Source organism: Cyprinus carpio, chromosome A8 (genome assembly GCF_018340385.1).
Source record: "Cyprinus carpio isolate SPL01 chromosome A8, ASM1834038v1, whole genome shotgun sequence".
Taxonomy (NCBI): domain Eukaryota; kingdom Metazoa; phylum Chordata; class Actinopteri; order Cypriniformes; family Cyprinidae; genus Cyprinus; species Cyprinus carpio.
The window spans coordinates 7,867,291-7,891,871 of record NC_056579.1 but is presented as its reverse complement, the minus strand read 5'-3'; the positions used below and the strand labels follow the sequence as shown (position 1 = coordinate 7,891,871).

The window sequence follows — 24,581 nt, the reverse complement described above, 5'->3', positions numbered from 1 at the left end:
TGCCTTTGCAAGGACACACACAGACACACGCTGCAATGCCATTAACACTCCTCTCCTCTCATTGTAGCCTTGCTCTCTAAACCCCCTGTGACTGAGGGGATTCCTCTTGTTAGTAACAGTGCCTGGTTAAGGGGCTCTACTGTATCTCACAAAGCAAATGAGCTGTTTAAGGATTTATGCATATTACCACTAAACTGCAAAATTAAGCAGTAGGACGGATAATCATGAAAGCCAATAATCATAAAGCCAATGACCCTTTCTTCAGAGTGGGGTTATGGTACTCACCAGGAAAGATAATATCACCCATAGACTTTGCTTATACACCTTGTGTCCGTTATGATAACAGAAGACTTTTCAGATGCTGTAATATACTGTGTGTGTGTGTCTGTTAATAATCTTATTATTAATGTTATTAATGATTATAATTAATAATTTATTCATTGGTTTAAATTCTGTTCATGTTAATTATACATTGTATATTATATACAATTATATACATATTCTATTTCCATTTATTTTATAAATATTTCATTTATTTCACCAGAGACAACTTTTCAGATGGTGTGTGTGTGTGTGTGTGTGTGTGTGTGTGTGTGTGTGTACTACATTTTTAAATAAAATTTGACTTTGTATTGTCTTCATTTATAAATTTTGCTACACTTAGTTGATTATACATTTTATAATATATGCAGTTATATATTTGCATTTATTTAATATAAAGATAAATATAAAATATATGTAAATATATAAAAGATATAAAGATATATAATATAGATATTTTGAATACATGTGGCGTTGTGGCTGGAGTCACTCGTATAGGTATGTATGTATGTATGTGCTGATGACCTGCCAGTTGTGACAGGTGCCTGTGTTCTCCTTTAATATGATTTGTCTAGCTATTGATACTCCTGAGCCCTTACCACCCCACGTATCCCGCACACAACCCCCAACACCCCCCTCCCACCCCACCCCCCCTTTCCCAATCTCCACACTAACACAATTAGCATCTTTTCAATAATGTTCAGCATTTCATTTTTCGGCTTTAATTAACAAATTAAATTTGCTCAAACTGCTGTGAAAACAAATTAAAAAGCATGCAGAATTAAGGTGCAAAGCTCTCTGGATGCAGCTGAGGTGATTAGAGATGCGTCAAATTACAGCTTTCTTGCAGGTTTTATGTGGGGTGGGGGAGGCGAGCGTGTCGAGGGTCTGTATGTTGTGCGTTTGCATACATGTAACGTGAGATCGCTAGGGCTGGTGCACAGGGAATTCAAACAGTGACTTTTACAGCTGATCATTATATCACTGTATTCTCAGTAGTACCTATCTTTAGACAACCTAAAAACTAATTTTCACTCTTTTCAGGCTTCTGTAGAAATCCCCATTGGTGTGAATCGGTCTCTTCCAAGGTTGCCAAACATCCATTACATTCTATGCCTCTTGCTGTCTTTCTCTCACTCTCTGGTTACACTTTCACATTCATAACATATTATTAAAACATTTAAATACTGAATTTAAATAAGTATTAAATAAGAAAATACTGTGCACATATGCCAGTACTGTACTTTGTTATGGGTGTGGGTGGATAAGTTTTTTTTTTTTAAGCATCTTCCTTAAAGTTGTATTTAAATCACAGTTGCGCATTATAATAAAAGAAGTTGTTTTCAGTTTCAAGCATCATTATAAAAAGTAGTTTAGAGATCATACATCTGTTGTTGTCATGCTGTAACCCTTTTTATCAGAGTGTCGGTAGGTTTTCCTCGACACTGGGCCTTAAATATGTGAAGGATCTAATGAAGTGCTACTGAAAGAAGCTTTATGAAGCTTGTGAAGTTTCTCAAGAGCATGAATTAGGTTTTTTTTAGTACATGGCCTTGCATTATAGAACAAGGAGTTTTTTTCCTGACTTGCCTGAAAAGTAGGCCACCTTTTAAAGATATTAACTACATCATGTAAATGGAAAGAGTTTCTAAAAAAAAATTTTTTCAATCAAAAAGCATACATATTTCACCTCTATGTTGGTCTGTGTTCACAAGTCCATTTGTTTTGCACAGAAATGGCACAAAAAATATTTTGCTCAGTATTGCAGTGTGTGCTCACTGACCTAAGAATGGATATGTTTCCACTCCAAATGCAGTGTGAGTGCTCATGGCTTCAATGTGTATGACTGCCGGTCAATTATTTTATGGAACATAATACACAGGCAGTTGTCTGAGCCATTTCACACTTCCTATGTTTCATACAACAGTTTGATAGGCAGAACTAACCAAGTTAGACTATCTGTGTGTTTAAAACTGAAGTTGACATGTTTGTTGGGTCATAATGCTATCTCCTATTCAGATAAATTCTGATTCCTATGGCAATTATGCATATTATGGTATGGAATGAAATTTTAGTATTGACTTCTAGTATTTTGTTGTGGTATAGAAAATGAATGCAATATAAAGTAATATAAAATGCAATATATGCAGTTTTAATATGGTTACATTATAAAATAATGTTGAAAATATACTTTTTGATTCTTTGAGTTTGGTTTGTGTTGTTGGTATAGATATTTTCCAGGAAGGCAGGTATTATTGCAGCTTTAAAACATAATAAAGTGTTTGTTTTACCTTTTTGTAAAGAAAACTAAAAAAACAAAACTGTTTATTAAATATATATATATAAAACATCACTAAAAAAAATATTTCTCTTTTTTGTGGTGAGACCAATAAAAATATCAGCTGGCCAAATGAATCTAAGAGAAAAATCTTTAATATTGAGCCCTGGGCTGTTCATTAACTGATCTTTCTTTCAATAATAACTTTATACTCAATGGATTTCAGTTGTGAAATGAAACTTTTTTTTTTTATTCTTGATGAAATAATGTTTTTGATAGGACAAACCAAAGACTTCTCTTTGTTGTCAGAATAAAATATCACTTCATTTTATCCTTCTGTTTATGGAGTACACATATAAATCATAATATTGTGGCCACTAAAATTTAGCTCTGTTTTTATGACTTTATTATTATCTTGTTAATCTAGAATCCCTATTACTTTGTGTGTGTGTGTGCACATACATTATAATCCAGGTATTAAAAAGTCTGTATCAGTCTAACAGCATCTGTTGCTCTGTCACGTCGTCTTATCAGTTTTTACCTCATCGCCTTTACATGGAACATATAGGCTGTCATTTTCTGTCTTATCTCTCGCAGCAGAAGACACAAAATGTAACTTTTCAGCTTCCTTTCTTTTCCGTCTCAATGCATGTTGAATCCCCATGGTTTTGCATTATCCAGAGATACAGCAGATGTCATTCATATTGGTATTAAACATGAAATAGGTCATCCTTTTCTACTTGTTTAAAAGAAAACCTTATCTAATGAACTGACATGCCTTTGGGTTGTGAAAATCTTTTATGAAACCAAATCGGCTTCGTAGATGTCCAAAAATCTGTGATTTTGCCCTTACAGTGTCATTAGCTGCGGTTAGCATTCCTCTTGCACACAGCACCATGTTTAACTTGCTTTACTCTGTGAGATGTTCTCAATGCCAGCGGGACAGATTGATAACTCAGACAAATCCTGTCACCATAAATCCAAAACATTTTCCGCCTTTAGTGACGGTTGTCAGGGATAATGATTTCCTACAATGCTTTCTCCTTTTCTATGGCTTTAAAATGCCATTTAGAGAGAGAAATAGTCATTCAGACACCCATGAGCTCTGGCCAGAGTGGCTCCTTTAATCTCTGCAACACACAAACACACATGGATATGTATGATTGCCATTCAAATATTACAGTACTCCCTCAGCTTGATTTTATTGCTACCATTTTTAATGAATTAGCTGAAAAATAATGCATTATAATTAGTTTATTTGATGTTCTTGTTGGTTCTTGGACAAGGTGTCTAATGTTAAACTAATTCTGTTCATATAATGATTGTGTATGACTTTATTTTGTCTGCGGAACACAAAATATATTTTGAATACGTTTTTTTTTTTTTTTTTTTGGTCCATGCAATGAATGTCAGTGGGATCTTATGTAGTTTATATCTTTTGTATGTGTGTATTTGTTTTGCAAAAGAAATTAAAGGGTTAGTAAATTCTGTCATTAATTGCTCACCCTCATGTCGTTCCAAACCCATAAGTCCTTCGTTCATCTTTGGAGAACAAATTAAGATATTTTTATTGAAATCCGAGAGCTTTCTGCCTCTCCATAGACAGCAACATAGAAAACAAAAAATAAATTGATGAATAAAGTCATTGTTTTTGTTTTCTTTGCACACAAAAAATATTCTTGTAGCTTCATAAAATTAAGGTTGAGCCACTGATGTCACATGGACTGTTTTATCCTTACTACCTTTCTGGGCCTTGAACATGGTAGTTGTGTTGCTCTCTATACAGGGTCAGAGAGCTCTCGGATTTCATCAAAAATATCTAAATTTGTGTTCCGAAAATGAATGAAGGACTTATGGGTTTGAAACGACATGAGGGTGAGTAATTAATGAAATAACCCTTTAAGTCATATAGTGGTGGAAAAATGACAGAATTAATAATATTTTTGAGTAAACTATCAAATTTTCCCCATTAACTTACAGTAAGAGGAAAACATAGGCTCAGTTTTCTCTTTTGGGTCAAATACTGTCATGACAGTTTAAAGAGAATCTTGCTGAGCAAGTTAATTTGAGTTAGTTAAACAGTCAATGTGCTTTTAAGGAGCTTCTGAATAAGTAACGCATTTCATTTAATAAAGCAGATATTTCACAGGAGCGCCGTCTCGCTCTTGTATACTGAGTTTTGTTAACACAAGAATGTGTGTTACAGTAACTACGTAGGCCAATCATTCACATCTTAATTTTTGTTATTGTGCATGTTTCATTAGTGCGCGTCACATAAACCTGAATGCTTTTCTCTGTTGAGTTTTTTAAAGATTTGTAGTAATCAGATTAGAAAATAACTGTGGCCCTCCACATGTCATCTAGTTCTCTGATGGGTCACTCTGAAACGATCAATATAGTCTGCTTCATGGTAGACTAAACTGAGAAAAATGTAAATTCTAAATATATTTCATTTAACAACTTTAACTAGTATTTGTGTCTACTGTTTTTATATGAGCTTCTACTTGTGTAGAGTCACTTGTGTGATTCCATCTCGATTAGGATGATGCCTATGTATGCGGTAGACAGCAAAGTAAGTTTTGGAGCAGAGCCTGTGTTTTTTGCTCTGCTGTCTGGGACATACAATAGATGCTCTACTAAATCCAATTTCCCCAAAATGACTTTTCAGTCAGAGAAGACTGGCGATAATGTAGTAACCGATGTACTCCAGCAGATTATCCTGGCTGCTCAAAATCAATTTAGTTAGATCAGTTTCTTTTGTTAATCAGAGTTATGAATCATAAAGCTTTTTGAGCAATCATTTTTTCATTCTAATGCTGTACTGTTGGCACAACAGGGTTTCCATCATCTGGTATCATAGCAACAGATGCATCAGAAAGGTGCTTTTTTCTGAAGCGCAACAAAAGAGACTTTTGAAGTCGAAAATTACAGCACGCACGCTCTGTGAATGTCTCAGGAGGGTCACCGTAACTTTCAGCCTTTTTAGATCATTTGTAAGTACAATCGACCTTCTCATAAGCCGAGGTTATAACATGTGATGTGAAATTGTCCCACAGCAGTCCCTGTAGCAGTGTGTTGTGTTGGGCAGGATTACACAGCTGAGCGTGTCGGCTCCTCTCAGCGCTGGCGGGAGGTCATTGATCTCACATCTCTGTAAATATCAGATCATGCGTGTCGCCCGTGTGGCACCTCATCTAGAGAGGGTTGGTTGGAGTCTGGGGTGAGAGAGGACAGTAGGGTTGGAGTTCAAATGGGCATCCTGTGTGTTTTAGATATGCTAGACATTTTCATGTATTTAAACATCTTTATAGCCTTAAAAATGGCACTTTGGGAAGAGAATATTATTTACAGCCTCATTTAAACAAAAAAGATTAAAAGATAAAAAGAGCTCAGTATGGCCAATGTAAAAACATTGGGTATCATTTGATGTACGCCAAAAATTAAATACATTTTATAAATAAATCACTAAACAAAAATAAAATAGTCTCAAGAATTTATGCCTAATATTTAGAAGTTAGCCACTGTATTTACTGTATTTTCACCAAGGCTGCATTTATTTAATTAGCAATAATAACTGTTTTCTATTTTAATGTATTTTAAAATGCAGTTTATTCTTGTGATGGCAAAGCTGAATTTTCAGCAGCCATTACTCCAGTCTTCAGTGTCACATGATCCTTTAGAAATCATTCTAATATACTTATAAAATGCAAAATAAAAATCCCTTATCATTACCATTTTATAAAAAAACAATTCAAAATAAAAAAATATTTGATGAATAGACAGTTCAAAAGAACAACATTTATTTGAAATAGAACCTTTTTTGTAACATTATAAATGTAACATTATAACATTATAATATATTTATAATGTTACAAAAAGGTTATATTTCAAATAAATGTTGTTCATTTGATGCTGTCACTTTTGATGCATTCTAGCTGTATAAAAGTACACATTACTGACCTCAAACCTTTTCAGCTGTAGTTTAGATCCACCTACAGTAATCATTCAAATTAAACAAGACACAGAAAATCGATATTTCATGCACTAGTTTCATCTGTCACAACAAAAAGAAGCTATGTACAAGAGTTTTGCTGCTATGTTGCCAAGGTAACAGTCCAAGTAAAAATAAAATAAAATAAAATAAACAAGTGGCAGTAATGTATGTGTTTGGCCACTAGCTTCTTGTACCAAGCAGAACATATTATGATGGTGATGTCCTGCACCCTTCAGAGTGCTGAAATGCGCTGCCTTCCAGAGCAGGTCACAGTCCTGGTCACTTCTGAATGCAATACACTGTTAGCGCCAGACTTACTAACAGCCAGCACAAACCCTCTTTTGGTGTTAGGAAAATTACTGTCAGGATCTACAGTACTAAAGTCACAAAGTGAAACGGCATGGACACATTTTTGTAGTAGTTTCCCTTCCAGATGCAAATTTTATAGGAGGAGAGTATTTAAATAAATCATTCAAAGTCAGTTTACTAGTATTTGCACCATTATTTAACACCTCAAAAAAGCATGTCTTTTTGCTCCTGTGTTGTTACTTACCTGCACCTGATCATCATCGCCTCTGCTTGTTTGCAACACTATGCTAATTTGCACTGCTCTTGGTAGATGGCATTGGTCATTATGGAAATGCCCTGTCTGTGTTCTTTAATTTACGCATTGCCAGTAGATCACCTGCAGAACTTTCCACTCCCATCGGCACTTTTAAGGGACTGCACTCTCATGCTAATTTCCCGTTTAGTAAATCTGGCCCTATGTCTCTTCAAGTACTGTATGCAGGCTTAACAAAACATACTCAAGCTATATACAGACTCCTGACATCCCCGCACAGATTGATATCAGCCCCTTCCTGAAGCTATAAATCTAATTATAGCATCAGAAATGATTATGCTGTTTTTTTCAACCCCCTATTCTCTCACTCTCTCTTCATCCACCTGTCCATCCTCTCATCCTCTGTCTCTCCTCTAGCGTCTATTCACACTTAACTCACTTTGATGCTCCATTTATCTCACAACAGAACGTCCCGCAGGGGATGAATTGTCTTCCAAGACTTTGGCCCAAGACGCTCCGCTCCTTATAGAGCATGATGTTGTCTACTTTTATTCCAGTATGATGTCATTTCTGCCTTCCATTAGTCTCATCTGTTACATGTTAGTTGCTAGGATCAATTCATATCTGCTCCTTCAGGATTTAGACACATTTACTTCTCATTTGACATGCATACTTCAGTCCAGTTGAGCATAGGAAGAGTTTGGTCTTGTGGCCTTTAAGGGCGATCTTTCAGAGGCAGGACCTGATAGAGCACAGGAATGGATTGAGAGGAGTCTTTACCGCCAGCAAGAGCTGCCCTTCTAATTGGCCTTTATAAATATTTAATGGCATCAAGATGAAATTCAATCATGGCTTTTAAGTGCTGAATAGGTTGGATGCAGAGTTGACTGTGGGGTGATTAGATTTCTCTGGTCTGGGCTGCAGTCCTGCTGCAGGTGGGCAGCAAGATGTTTCAAATCTGAGGGGAGCAGGTGCTCTCCTAAGAAATGAATCTTTTATTTGTTGTGCTGTATTTTTAAAACCAAGGCTGTCCTGGTCACGCAATAGAGTAATCCCAGCAGACAGTCCATTTCACTCTCCAAACAGGAACAGAATAGAGCTTTCCTTTGTAATGGCAAGATAAGAATGCATACATGATATAGAATGTTTTAATTCAGTGCTTGACAAATGTATTTTATCCAACGTGAATTATTGTTGATATTAGTGGTTGACTGATACTGCTTTTTCAGTAACTAATGCGGATATTTAGATACTGGGTAGCCAATGGTCAAAATATTGCTGCCTTTTTTTAAGCAAATTTCTGATGTTGCCAAATAATGTATAAATGTATTTATATGGAAATTTATATCATTTTTATTAACATTTTTATAGCAAAATATGAATTTAGCAAAATATACAATGTGTGTGTGTGTGTGTGTGTGTGTGTGTGTGTGTGTGTGTGTGTGTGTGTGTGTAGATAGATATATTATTTTTCAGAATATATGTCACATTTTTTACAGTCATCTGAGACGTTTTAAAGGATTTGTTGTGGAAAGAGGGGGACAAAAATACATGTTTATAGTGTTTATGTTTGTAAATATTTGTATTTTATTTTGCCAAATATGAATACATATTAATTTTCTATATAAATGACAAAAAAATAAAAATAATATATATATATATATATATATATATATATATATATATATAGATATATATATATAATATATATATATATTGATATATATATAAATAAATATATATATATATATATATATATATATATATATATATATATTGATCTATATATATAGATCAAAATCTCACAAATCAGCCAACTGATTGGCCTGGCCTGCAGCTCTATTAAGCAGTGTTGGGTTACTTTAAAAAAGTAATTAATTACTAATTACATCATCAATATTGTATTTAAAATACTTTTCTAATTACTCTGTCTGAAAAGTAACTTAATTACTCAATAAATAACTTAACTATTCGTTAATTACTTCATAAAATCCTTATAAACATTGATGCATAGAAATTAAACCCTTAATTCTTTTAGTTTGAGTTAAACATGAAATATTGTTTAGCCTTTTAGCTTTAAAACAGCTGTAATACTTAAGCATTTTAAATAAATAAAAAAATTAACCTCCTTTAGTTAACAAATAGAATTACTCTGCAATATATCAGAATAGCAAAAAAGCTTAAGAAAAGTAAAGTTTTTTGTAACTTTTATAAATGTGCCAGAAGAAAACATTTCTGGTAAATCTTGAAATAAAACAATGGAACTGACATTTTAAGGTATGTCAGTGCAAGATTTTTTCAGTTAAAACAGCTCAGAAATGTATTTTAGTCTGGGACTAGGCTTAAGCCTTATTCAGTTCTACCTTTAGACGATACATTTAAATTTCAAATTCAATATTGATTTTAGAACTGTAACGCAAATATTTTATAAGTAACTGTAATTAAATTACCTAAAAATAAACAGTAATCCCTTACTTTACTTTTATCAGTGGATAAGTAATTTAATTACAGTAACGTGTTACACCTAACACTGATTATAAGCTAATATTATAATTGGCCATATATCTGTAATTGGCCTAATGAAGAGTTTTGAAATACATTGGATCTTTTGCTTTGAATTTTTGCTACACAATGAGGCATTTTACCTGACAAAGCATCCCATATTCAGAGCATGATGAAGAGGGTTACAGTGAATCTGACAGTAAGTGCTCAGTGAAGCAAGAGACCCAGGGGAAGATGACCTCATCGTGAGCTCATCCCTCAGATTTGTGCTATAAAAGAGGGAAGCGAGAGACTAAAGAAGTGAATGTATGTGTTTTGGTCACTGATGACTCACCTACACAGGAGTGTTTCCCTCTCTAAGATGAGGTTAGTCAGATTGTTGACTCACTCGCATCTGTCTCTTTTTCCTCTTCTTTTCCTCTTTATGGGAAGGTTGGCGTCAGACAGAGGGGTCCTTGGGGACTGATGCCAATGACGATGACTCCTGCTGCTGGGACTATGGCAGATGGTAGTCCAGCGTTAATCTGCCTTACCTCATCACCACTGGGCTGTGCATGTGTGTGTTTATAGAGGGAGGAACATCCTCTGGGGTCTATAATTCATGACATATCCCAACCATCAGCTAGTTTATGGCACAGAACAAGTTTATCCCTGAGTAAACGTATAAAGTCTGCCTCGCTTCTCCCTAAATTGCTAATTTAACTTTTTCTTTACTGTGTATCTGATATTTTAAGTCAAATAATTTAGCCTTCAGTCGCCAAAAGTATTTTTAACTGGGGCAGCTCAAGTTAATCTCATTATATTGACCTTGCATGCATGCGAAATGAGACTCAAATTGTTGGGTGTATTTTTCAATAATGCCTCTATCGTACCCCACCCATGATAATCATCTGCAAATAAGAAGAGTAAATTCAGGAGGAAATATTGCAAATGAATATTTAATTCAGTTATGAGAAGAAAGGTCCAGTAAATTAAGGATTTTTTTTTTTTTTTTTTTTTTGGTCTGTCTGATGGCCAGCCCTCTTAATTGCAGTCGTGCAGTTTTGCACCTTGCACAGATTAAGACTCTTTTGAAAAGGTACGGATGCCCCTGATAAGATTAATGACATTTTAAGAGGAAAGTTTGGGATGTCTGGCCTATTTGCAGTTTTGGACTGAATGTAGGTCAAGCGAGGGAGGAAAAGTTTCAGCAGGAGTTTCGTTAGTTTGTTCAAAATAAAACAGTGTCAAGGTGTCAGTGTGAAAAATGTCTGCTTGTACGGGTACAAACTATGACATCAACAAAAAACTTACAATAATGAAAAAAACGTTTTGTATTACTACAATAAAAAATATTATATTTATTAATTTTAGTATACATTTAATTTGTAAGTCATATACTACTTCAATTGCTTAGAATATAACAGTTAATACATGTTAATTTTTAGATATTTTATTATTAAACTTTGGGGGACAATAATACATTTTATAAAATGTTATATTTAATTATTAATTTAAAAATATCTAAAATTACAAAAATTACAATATAGTAATAATAAATTAAAGTAAAGTAAAATTAATAAATATAACTTTTTTTATTTTAAGACTGCATAAAGTCAAAAAGAAAGAAAAATGAGTCAAAATAAAGTACATTAATATGTTACTTTATATATACTATATACACATATATACACACACACACACACACACACACACACACTACCAGTCGAAAGTTTGGGATCAGAAACGATTTAGAAATTTTCTTACAGAAGTTTCTTATGCTAATCAAGGCTGCATTTATTTTATCAAAAATACAGGAAAACATTTAATATTGTGATATATATATATATATATATATATATATATATATATATATATATATATATATATATATATATATATATATATATATATATATATATATATATATAAAGGGACAGTCTGTAGTTATCTTTGTTGTTATATGAAAATAATTGATCTCTTTACAATTCATCCTCATTTAGATTGTGTGTGTGTGTGTGTGTGTGTGTGTGTGTGTGTGTGTGTGTGTGTGTGTGTGTGTGTGTGTGTGTGTGTGTGTGTGTGTGTGTGTGTGTGTGTGTGTGTGTGTGTGTGTGTGTGTGTGTGTGTGTGTGTGTGTTTTGAGAGGCCTTGGTTGTGGCTTTGGTAATTGGACAGAGTGCATTGGGTTTTTTGACATAGGGCGAAGTGCTCTCACCCCAGCATCTGTTGAGGTGAGTAGGCCTCCCCTGTCACAGCCTGTGTCTGAGCCCCGGACTCCCAGATCTCTGACTTTCGGCACCAGTCACCATCTCTCTTCCCATCTCGTTCACCTGTGGCTGTGTCTTTGGTGTTGAAATAGAATAGATATTGTGTTCCATTCAGAATATAGAAAGCATTTTGACTCCAGTGAGACCCGGGACACCCACTGTGTACTCCTATGCAGACTGACACTGTTCTGAGGGGATTCCTTGGCACTCTTTGATAAAGATTAATACAATCCTATTTTCATGCCTAGGATTGCCTCTCCTAATGTGATTCTCTGTCTCTCTCTCTCTCTCTGTGTGTGTGTCTCTATCTTTCCTTTTACCCTGTTCCTGGAAAACACTAAGTACCTTATCCATGTAGACAGTGACACTTGTACCGCTTATTTTACACAAAACTGTGTAATCTGGAGAAAATATCAGTTTATGACCATCTATGGCCTTGTGGACTTAAGAAGAAATTCTCTAAATGTTCAAACCCACATCAACAATATAGATCATGCCTAATTAAATCAAGTGAGGTTTTTACAAGCAGGCTTTTAGTTCTGACTGAGCTATCAGTTGGATTAATAACAGATTACTGTATGTAAATGTAACGACTATGAGCAAAATAGTGTTTTAAACATCTTGTCTCGACTTTATCATAAGAAATCAGGAGTCAGCTGTCAATTCACAAGATTAGCAGGAAAGAATGCACTGCTTGAAGCTGTAACTGATGGAATTCAATGCGGAAGTACAAGGCTAAGAGTGATATTAGTGAAATACAATGTTCCTGTGGCTCAGTGGTAGAACATTGCGTTAGCAGCGCAAAAGGTTCTGGGTTCAATTCCCAGGGAACACACATACTGGTAAAAAAAAAAAAAAAAAAAAAAAAATATAGCCTGAATGCACTGTAAGTCACTTTGGATAAAAATGTAAATAAATGTAATATGTATTTGCATAAATGTAAATGTAAGTGAAGGCTCATGTCAATGGTCAGACAGATACAATAAAGCAGCCACTGGCTGTTTCCACTTGGCGTTTCAGTCTGAAATGCTAGATCTGTACCAACAAGGCCAAGCAAAACTAACAAAGGTCAGATCAAAGGAATGGAGCAACTGGCCTTTTTCAGAGCCTCTAATTGGCATAGAAGAAAGGAAGCTCTCAACTGGTTTGAACTGTCAACGGAAGTATTCACATAGAATTGCACCTAGCACTGTATAGTTGCATTGTATAAGCGCCTGGTTCAGCGCAAATCATCTCCTTAAAAAATAAAATGCCCTTTACCGCCTGCTTTCCAGGTGGTAATAGTGCAAAACCAATGCCAAATAATTCAACTGCTCTTGTCTCGGGCTCTTGGGAAAAGGTAGATTGTAGTGTTGCTGCTCTCTGTCATGGATCATTTCATAAAGACTAACATTAATTGTGTTCTGAAACCAAGTGAGCTGCCTACTTAGAAAGCATTTTAAGGCATCATAAACATGGTTTGGCCAAATTCATAAACATTTTGGCCAAATTCTAAGTTCCAAGACAGCAGCCAATTCTAAGACATTGATTAAAAAATAATAATAACAATAAATATACTTAATTTATACCTATTTCATTCAATACTGTACAATTTTATTTAAAAAAATTTTAAAGTCTTTTCTAAAAATAAATTTTGACAAAAGTATCCAGTATTTGTTTGTGTGCACTGTGTATTTTTTTGTATAGGGTGACCACACATCCTCTTTTTTCCAGATATGTTCTGGCCAGGATTTCTAAATTGCCTAAAATATCTTGGTTTTGACTTTGTTTTCCTATTGTTTTCATACTTGCTAAAAGTAATGACTGAAAAGTAGTTTGACCAATAGCATTCAGGAATTGTACATAATCAACCAATTGTGGTGTTATGCAAATAATGGTACATATAATGTATAAGAACACATCAATAGGAAAACAAAGCCAGAACCAGTGATTTTAGGTAATTTCGAAATCCTGGACTGGTACTGGCGAGAGAAAGAGGACATATGGTCAACCAATTTTTTATGCTTACCAGTAAAGAATTTGTTTATAAACAAAGTAACAATCAAACTGTATCATTTGTAAATCTTGTGCGCTTTGTGACAGTTGTGCCATTTGTATGGTGGTTTCAATTCACTTGCAGCCTATGTAGGCAGTAAAAAACGTTTTAGAGCAGTGATATTGACTTTCTGATCCCATGACTCTGATATGTAAATATATGCACATATATTGCAAGTTAACTAGTGTTTAAAATGCAAAACAAACCTTTGTATTGAAATGATCTTAAATATGAATGTATGTTTTAGTGTAATGCAATGCATCTCTTCAGTTTTACTTTCCCTGTTATTAGGATCAGCTCAGAAAATGAGCTGAATTATGTTGTATGTGTCTCTTTCACCAGCAGGGGGCGATCTGAAAAATAAAATAATAGACATCATTCCAGGAGTTTGTCAAAACAAAGCCTTCTGCAATTACTCTTTAACGTCAACTAGTATTATATTACAATATATGCACACTTTAAAAGAGCTTTTTATTACTTTGTTAAAGAAAATGCTCTGTGAGAGTTAGCACCTATGAGTCACAACTCATATCTTCCAATTATCACATAAACAACACATTAACACATTTTTTTTTACAGGTGCCAGCATATTTTATGCATTATTTATACTGTTTTCTGAATCATTTTTAGCAGATAGAAGATGTACATCATATACAAGTCAGATGTCTCAATAAAAGATGTATTGCTAAATGCTTAATGTATTGCTAACAAGCTCAATTCAAAACTCCACATACATTACAAACACATAGTGACTCATTAAAACTGATTCACTAATGCTCTTTTATATTTTTAGACTTTGCTTCTCAGAAAGCCACCAAAAACAAGGAACATTTTATGAAATCAAAACCAAGTTATTGGAACAATTAACTGGATAATTGTTAATCATCAGGAAATTACCAGACCCAGAGCTTGAATTTTGGTGCAGGATTGTGGGGATCACACAATTCTACTGATTCCTACAGTTTCCGCGCTTGTAATGCGGGAAATTCTTGCAAATATTTCAATGTGAAAGACTCTCGCGACAGATGACGGAATGTATCATTTGCACATGCTTTTGAGTCATACCATTTTAAACATTCAAGTGCTCAATTCAGTACTTGCGCGCTCTTTGACTGTGAGACCCTTTCTGTGACCCTCCTCACACCCAAAGCGTGTGCACATAGAGACGCATCTGAGAGCATACTCCTTATTGCGCGTAAACGGGCAAATACATACAAAAATATGTCAAAATGCCCATCTTGATGAGTATTTATACTAAACACTGTCTCGATTTATACTAAACACTGTCGGTATACAGGCTATTAAGTAAATGTAAACCAGGGCTCCAGACTCATTCTTCAAACTGGTCACTCTTTTGCAACTTTTGACCATTTGGTCACAGTCTGGAGCCCTGGTAAACAGTTAAGAAACAAAACTTATGTCTAACAGTTTGATCCGTGCATGAGGTCTTAAAGAGACAGCAACCTTAATAAACCTGCTGCAGTCTGCCATTAATGTTTATTTATACATTGATATGGACAAAAAAACCTGTCGCGATTTCTTTGATCAATTTTGCGATTTTGATTTTAATCATGATTTTGACACAGACATGCTTTACAGTCATGAATGCATTCAGTATGAATTTGAAACATATTTCCAAAAGAAAACCAATAAGAGCTTTATCAAAAAGTTGTAACATGTCTCTAGAACAGACATAAGTCAAAATAATCGCAACGTTAAGGTGTTACAAAATGTCTAGACATATGGCAAAATAAATAAATAAATAAATAAATAAATCCAGTGTTCAGGGATTTTTCTTTTTCTTTTTTGCCAAGCATTGGTCATAGAGCTCATTGTAGTGTGCCTCAGGTGTTGAAATATATTTGTTATACATTATACAGGTTCACACATACTCCGTTTGCAGTGCATATACAGTATGTGTATGCGATGCAGAAGCAGCAGCGAGAGCACATTATTGTAACGCGAAAGCACATTAAAATAATGCACGAGTGCGAATCTCTCCGCTCGCATGCAGATTTCCTTTTCTCTGTCACAAAACCAGATGCACGTGCTCAGATACACGCTGCTCTCTCCCGGAAAGAGTGCGCGCACTTAAAACATGTCTCCTCTCGCTCAAACTGCGTCCTGTGCACTCACAACTCTCACTATGCTCATGTGCTAGATATTAATTATTTTGGCACCTTTCTATTTCTAATCTTTTTTGTTCACATCTTTCGCATCTTTTTCCGCATGCAGTGTGAACGCTCTGATCAGTTAACATGGGCTCGGAAAAAATACGCATCACAGACAGTGTGTGAACGTGGAGTTACGTAGACATATCCCCAGTCTGTTCTGTTCTTGCGCTCCATTTAGGCGTGCTGCATTCTGATTGGATTGGATTTCATACTGTGGGAGGTCGGGGCCACGGAAAATCGTGCTATAAAGCGATTTAGAATTCGCGCACGCTCAAATCATGATTTTATGACGATTTCGATTAATCGCACAGCCCTACTGTTTACTTGTCTTTTTTAGTTAAAATAAATTCAATTTAGAGTTTAAAAGTTTTTTAAGTATCTTCCTCACAATATATATATGAATCAACAACATTATAAATTGTAAAACACAAATACACTGGGTGACGAAACATTTAGGTTGGATGATTGTAGTTTATAAATATGTCTAAAAAAAACTCCCCCCTCAAATTAAAAAATCCTCCCCCATAAAAGCCACCTAAAGGGGGAATTCCCCCCCATTTTCCAAAACGAGATTCAGGCCCTGAGACCACTGATCTATAATAGAGAACTGGATTGCTCATGACATCGTAAAAGTGAAGTCACCGCGCCACCATATTGATATTCCCTAGTATTCCCATACATTCTATTGAATTAATAGGAAATTGTACTATTTTAATGACAAAACATCACCTAACGAGCATTATTATATCTGAAGTATACATGTACATTCTTACAACGCAAACGTCCTATGTATTTAAATGATTATTTGTTTAATGTCGGAAATGTCCCCTGCCTATTAAAAAGTTATGTTCATATACATTACAGTAGTACATCAGATGAACATGATAAACATCAAATGGACGAGATCCTCAACCTATGGATTTCAAATGACAAATTTCTCACGAAATCTGAATATAGATTTATGCTTTGTGTATGTTAATTCGTCTTGTACGGTGTTTATGTAATTATGTTGTTATATTGCTTTTATTCGTACAGTAGACTAACAGCAAATGTTTCAACAATGATTTTGTTAACAGAATGCATTTTGAAGCAGTTAATGATTTAAACGTCAGTTAAATTAATAATTAATTAAACATACGTAACAAAACAATTTAACTCCTATGCAAACTGAAATGCAAAACGCCACAGAATTTGCGCGATCTTGAAGAGTCTGAAATAGATATTGCTCAATCATAACAAAAAAAAAATAGACGTATCATAAAATCATTCAGAGAAATAATGCTGATGACATACAGTACGAACTCAAAGACGTGAGCTTTATTTCCAAGATGATTCATGGTAAACTTTGAATTTCAATACAATATAGAGCAATATTAACAAAGGATTATATTGTTATATTTATTGTATATCCAAATCCATTTCTGATACTAATACCAGATATATATTCATGTTTAATATTTCCGGCATAATTATGTACACAAAGAAATATATTTTGTGTTGGATCAGTTACCTGTGTCGGCAAGTGCGCAGCAGACACCCACCTTAACGATTTCAATATATCGCTTATTCTGCTCAAAAAGACCATAAAAATTGCAGATAATATCTGAAGTAGCAATTAATTTACATGCACATATCCTAAAAACAAATCCTGTGTGACTGATACACTTCAGATTTTGGGTTTCAGGTTTTGGCTGTCAGTCAATGATGCTCTCTGCCAGTAGGGAATAGTAAGATGGCTGATCGAACACTTCTGGTGGCTTCACCGCCGAATGGCAGTTTAGAACACAATGAGCAATCCAGTCATTATATAAATCAGTGGACCAGATACTGAAAAGCAGAACTGAGTGTGTGTGCATGTGTGAATGATATCAGTGTATGCTCTCTGCTCTACTATGTGTGTAGTGGCTCTCATGTAGAAGGACCTGCAGTACTTTTACCACAAGAGAGTTAAAGTACAGCTCTTGAGCTGCCTGCCCTCACAGTATGTGTGTTATGTGTGTTCGCATGCCATTGAGGACACCATCAGTCTTTGATTGGGCACTTATCGATCTGAGAGTGTGACCTGTGTGAGCCTCTGTCACACCCTCTCTCCAGGAAACGACCCGCATCTACTGCAGCACATGAATACATAACTCACAAAACGCAATGGATTATGTACAAAAAAACAAACACATCATTGAAATATCAGACCAAGCCAAAAAGACAGAGAGAGAGGGTGTACAGATAAAAAAGAGAAAGATATTATTGTAAAATATCTCTCCTTTTCTATTGACCCTTTTTTTTGGGAGTAATTTTTTTTGCTTGTGCATAGGCCTAAAGAGAAGTGTAAGATTAGAATGATTCTGTTTCATAGAGTGATATATATGCACCGTATATGTACATATATTTACATAAAATTGATGTAAAATGCACAACACATTTTTATCTCTCCAGAGAGAGATAGAGAGCAAAATGTGCTTAACAGGCAGACAGCACAAACTTTGATTTCTGGGTAAAAAAAGAAAAAAATGTCTCAGACTGGATCTGTTTTATCCTTCTGACAGAAGACCTCTGATGTCTCTTTGTTTCTTTTTCAGCAACAACGAAGGCTGGATCTTCTGACCATCACCAACCCTGGTGAGTTCACACAGTTTGGTTTGTGTTGATGTGTGTTTGTTATTCAGTGCACAGCACACCATACAACATCATTGAAAACTTACAATGGGGCTTTACGGACAGGATTGTTTGTTCATATGGGTTGGTTGTGGGGGCTTTGTGACTTCTTTTACATTTCACAACAACCATCAGCTGCAGCCCAAGAGCAAAAACCTGCAAAAAGAGGCCTTTTCCCACAAGTTGTCAGCATTTCCGCGATCCTGTCGTAGCACCCCGGGCGTGCTTGTCCCAGAGCAGCAGGTACAGCCGGCACTTCTGCGTCTCTATGGGAAGCTGAATGTTTTCTCAATGCATCTGGGTGAAAGCTGAAACTGCATTCAGAGCTCTGGGAGAGACAGATGGGGTAGCCAGGAAGGATGCAGCCCCCATATGTCTAAAATATCTGGCTGCTCTAATACACTTTGATTAAAATAATGTTTATGTAAGGCACGTGGAGTAGGCTAATTTTCCCAGCTTTGCTCAGCATCTGTTACCCAAAGCCACACAAGACTGTGCCGCTGACCTTCACAACTTCACAAAAGACATGCACGATGCAACATGGTTTTTAGCTTACCTCGTTTCGGGTTATATAACGAAAGTAATTTTTTTCCCAGCTTACTCTATAGCCCTTGCCATTTTGGGAGGGTAATTCTGCTGATTTCAGCGTGCAGTAAAATCTACTTTTTCTCCATAAAAACTCAACAATTGTGCAAAAGCAGACTGCAGAGGGGCTCTGGAGAGCCATTGCGCTTTTTGCTGATCTAGAACTCCCCGAATGCAGTTATTAAAACTAACCATTAAAAGAGCAACTACTAAACCGGTATTAGATCACCATGGGTCTAATGACTTATTGATGAGGTGAACAGGGTATTTTAGTTGCTATAAATGAAGAATCACTGCTGTAAATGAGCTCATCTGTCCCTGTCTTCCTCTATAAGCATGCAGACCGGCGGCTTATTAGGATTCTGTGTGCAATGTGTAAATGCAGCTACGTTGACCTCTGACCTCTGTGTGTCCTCGCTGAATGTGACGGAAACTTGTTTTCCTGCTCTATGGAAAGCGGCTTGCATTCTTAGACGAATGAGACAGATAAAGCAAGAGGACGCGCCGACCTATGCACATATTACATAGATGTGAGTATATGTGAGAGAGGGATGATAAAAATAAACATACATGTATCCATAGTCCTTAATGAGATCAAGCCGTGTCCATTCCGGTGCCCTTGGAGGTCTTTTCAGAGTACACTATGTGCCAACCCCTCGGATCAGAACCTGCCACTGTAGTCAAGGCCCTGTAGATCAGTGCAAAGGGGGTTTCGGTGCCCTGGCCCCCTCATTAGCTCTCCTGTGTGAAGAGTGCATCCCACTCAACCCCTGCCAGACCTTCTTTAATTGGACACTTGAGCAGCACAATGTGAATTTGGCTCCATTGAAGCCTGACATTTCAAACAGCTGACCTTTCTAAGGCCAGAACAGCTAAAGAATGATTAGCCTCGCCCAGCGTTCCCATAACAATGAAGAACGCAAACTAAACACTACGTACATGGATGAAAAAAGGGATGAAGGAATTCTAGGATGAAAGGACTACAGTTGAAGAAAATAATAGTGCTGGGCAGGCATGAAAAGAATTGGTAAAGGTTTTACTATGTGGTTTTATGTAAATGAAATTATTTTCGCCACCATTGTGACATTCAATATGCATCTTGTTTTCTGTCAGCTGAGGAGAAATTATATATATATATATATATATATAAAATTTCTTCTCAGCTGACAGAATATATATATATTATTATATATATTATTATATATTTCACTGGGAATTATATATATTCCCAGTGAAAAGACAGCTAAATGGTTAAATATATGCAAGAAAGAAGAGACCAGTAACAATTCAGTATGCGGATAAATGCAATAAAATTATTATTGCAATTCATTATTTATCAAGTATTATGACAATCACTGCAGGTTTGATTTTGAATGGCAAACACTGAAACAATATCAAAAGGAAATTTTAACACTTAAACCATATATTTTTATAGCATTTTAGATATAAAAAATCCCACTAAATCACCTAAATAGATCACTTCTTATATATATATATATATATATATATATATATATATATATATATATATATATATATATATATATATATATATGTATGTATGTGTGTATATGTGTGTGTGTGTGTGTGTGTATGTATGTGTGTTTATGTATGTATTTGTGTGTATGGATAAATAGTGGGCAAAAAAATAATACAATAGAAAACATACATATAATCACAATTTAGCTGTACATTAAAAAAAATAGAAAAAAAAAGTAAAAAGGAAGACAATGGAAAAAAATCTCACTGTCAGTGGAGGAGGTTTGGGCACTGTGATAGACTTGGGGTTATGGGGGTCTTAAGTGGGGTGCAGAGTGTTTGGAGCTTAGAGGGTGTTCGTGGCCAGAAAATTGAGTTCAGCCATCTTTTCGGAAAGGCTATTGTCGATCTATTGATTTGAATGCCCTTGCAGTCTCCGTTACGTTATTGTGTAGCTGGACAATTAACTTGGCTGGTGTTTATTCTCTGTGTCACTGCCCCCCCATGGCCACCATCTCAGATGCGTTACAGGAAAAAGGTCAATTACATTCATGAGACTTGGAGAGATGTGCAAGCTCACTGTTCTGAGAACAGATATTAGACAACCTTTAGATCTCCTCAAACGCTGTGAGCTCTTGTTCTGTGCTAGACACACACACGCTCACACATGCTCTCATGTCTTCATCTGTGGATATATGTAAATGATCTCCATAATGAGAGCCTGTAAAGGTTCCAAGTCTTGAGAAAAACAGCTTTTGAATACTGTTGTTCTGTTCAGCTGCTCCTTTATTGACACGTTTACACTGACAACTCAAAGTATGAAAATGAACTAATTATGATATAAACTTATACTAATTAGAATTATGCTCTGTTTCTACTCTAAATAAATCATAGATAAAAGACATAAATATATTCTTAAGATGCAAATATATTCAAATATAAGATAAGTAAATAGACGTGTATGTGTGTGTAGATAGATTTTATATATATATATATATATATATATATATATATATATATATATATATATATATATATATATATATATATATATATATATATATATATATTAATATATTATATATATATTTTTTGGTCTCCATTTTGAACAATAGTGTTTATTATTCTATATTTTAAAACTGGACAAACATTTTTGTTGTGTTTTTTTCTAAAAAAGTGAGATTATGCTCTGTTTAAAAAAAATGCTACTTGGTTTGATATTTTGTTAAAATAATCTAATTCAATGATATTTAGTTACTTAAAACCAATATTAAGTACCAAAGACTTTTTTTTTATGTTGATAATGAATTTGTAACTTTTGTCAGCAATACATCATTCAAAGCCTTTTGCATTACAGTGACTCTTTACCACCATAACACACACAGTCACTCAAGGTCTATTGCGTTAATGTATTTTGCATAAGAGCGTTTGCCTGATGCTTAAGAATGTCACATATTCAATGAATCCCTTCTTTTGCTGTGACTGGCCTCAGTGCCCCTCTGATATAAATGTTTAAAACACTTTCTCAGCCTCTTCCACCGCCCTGCCTGAGCAAATGTGTCCCTGAATGTTTCCTTGGCCATTTCTGTGATGGTGTCTGTATGGCATCCAGCAGTAAAACAGGTCTGAGCCTGATGGTCTCTGGACTGGGGCCGTGTGGCCAGACACCCTGATGTTTGTGCTTTTGTGTCTGGCCACAGCAACTCTGGGCCGAAGCGCCAACTTGGACAGCTGCACCTCTCAGTGGCCAATACCTGCACCAGTGAGATCTGCCTTTAATGGAGCAGAGGGACTAGGCTTGGCACAGAGAGACAGAGATCATGGGACAGAAAGGATTGGGAATGATCATAACCCATTTAAACTTCTCTGTGGACATTTCATCTTAACATCCAGATCAGTGACTGAATGATGGAAGGTGGTTAAAAGCGAATACAATGAAAAAATAATAAATAATGAACAGCGGTTGGTAGAATCCACACAGAGATAGAGAAACCAAAACGTCTGTTCAGCTGCCTCATGCTGTCTATTTTCCAGTTGATTTTTTCCAAATGCACACAAAGGAGCATAGCGAAAGGGCTGTGAGCCTGTTAATGAAGAAAGAATAAGAGCGTTAATGTAGTCTGGAGGAGAGAGAGAGAGAGAGAGGGTGTGTGCCGCTAGTCTGGCTTGGAAAATATTTGTAAAATATGCATCATTAAACCATTATTTAAAAACATGTCTGGAGCCCAGCCTTGAAGCTTTTCAGCAACTAATGCCTCTAGTTAATATCCACAGCCATGCAAATATCACAATTTCACGCCTTCTTCACATAATCAGCCATGGGTTTTTCTGTTTGCCGTGTGAAAAACAAAACAACACGCTAAAGATACTAAATGAAAATGCAGTGTGCTGTTTGCTATTAACTTGTCTTTCTCTTTTCACGGCTTGCTATTTGTACGTATGCGTGTTTGTGTGCGTGAAAAAAGGGAAGATATGTGGGAAAAATCTAAATAGTGTTTTATCGGGCTTTCTGCAGAGACAGACTAGACAGCGATGATTGTTTCGTTGTCACCAGGGCCACTGCTGTTGCCAAGTGCAGCAAATCCATAAGGGGGTAAAAAGAGTGAGATTTCAGGTTGGAGGACCTTTTGTTATTTCCTCCAGAGGCAGCTGGTGCTTTTCAAGAGCAGGGAATCACTCATCAATGACAAAAGGTGTACTGGGATCTGTGTTTTTATTTGTTGCTACCGAAAGCTGCTTCACAAACGACTAAAAAGCAGTGAAAATACTTATTAATCATAATGTACCAAGCTAAATAACTGCATCTCTGTTTCGAAGTTGACCATTAGCCGCAATGATTTTGTATTTATGTTTCATAAAAATGTCAGTCATTGTTGCAAAGACCCACACATTTGAGAGCTCAGCCAATCATCATATATAGAATGGGGGGTTTGGCCTGAGACATTAATATATTGATGGAAACCCCAGGGACTAATGAATTATCAGATATTGTTTCCATTGCAAACATCATGATGCCCTTATAGATTTGCAGTGAATCAATGCATCTGACTGGAACCTAGAAAAACACATTTGGATCCTATTGTTCAGGTATATACCACTGACATATATAGACATATTCACATGGAAAATTGATATCTGATGTTATTTGAAGAAGCAATGTGTTGTTTTTAGACTATATATGCAACATTATATTACAGGTTAACTAAATCCTTTTCATGTTTCACGGTTTCCAAAAATATTAAGCAGAACAACTGTTTTCAACATTGATAATAAGAAGAAATGTTTCTTAAGCATCAAATCGGCATATTAGAATGATTTCTAATGGATCACGTGACATGTGAAGACTGGAGTAATGGCTGTTGAAAATTCAGCTTTGCTATCACAGGAAATATATTAATATATTATTAATATAGAAAACAGTTATTTTAAATAGTAATACTATTTCACAGCATTGCTGTTTTTACTGTATTTTTTGCTCAAATAAATGCAGCCTTGGTTGAAACTTCTTTCAAAAATATTTAAAAAATCTTACCCCTAAGCTTACAGATTTACATATTTTAGCATCAAATACCATGTTTCATTTAGAAATGCATCAAATTATGCAAACGACAGTTCATGTTGACTTTTTAAACAATGGCCACTGGTTTGCTGCTAGAGAGTGAATAATAGAGGTGAGTTCAGATATGGAACCTACACGGTCAGAAAGGGACAAAAAACAGTGATTGAGAGAAAGAAACAGGGATTATCCTG

General features: G+C 35.4%; 1 protein-coding gene across 1 annotated transcript in view; it reads left to right on the top strand.

Annotated features, from left to right (window-relative positions):
- Positions 1–24,581, top strand: part of LOC109095330 (BEN domain-containing protein 5-like) — a 254,294-nt gene that overhangs the window by 207,226 nt on the left and 22,487 nt on the right. The window contains exon 8 of the mRNA XM_042761912.1: positions 18,692–18,731. Coding sequence (XP_042617846.1) covers positions 18,692–18,731 — 40 coding nt within the window. The remainder of the gene's footprint in view (positions 1–18,691; positions 18,732–24,581) is intronic.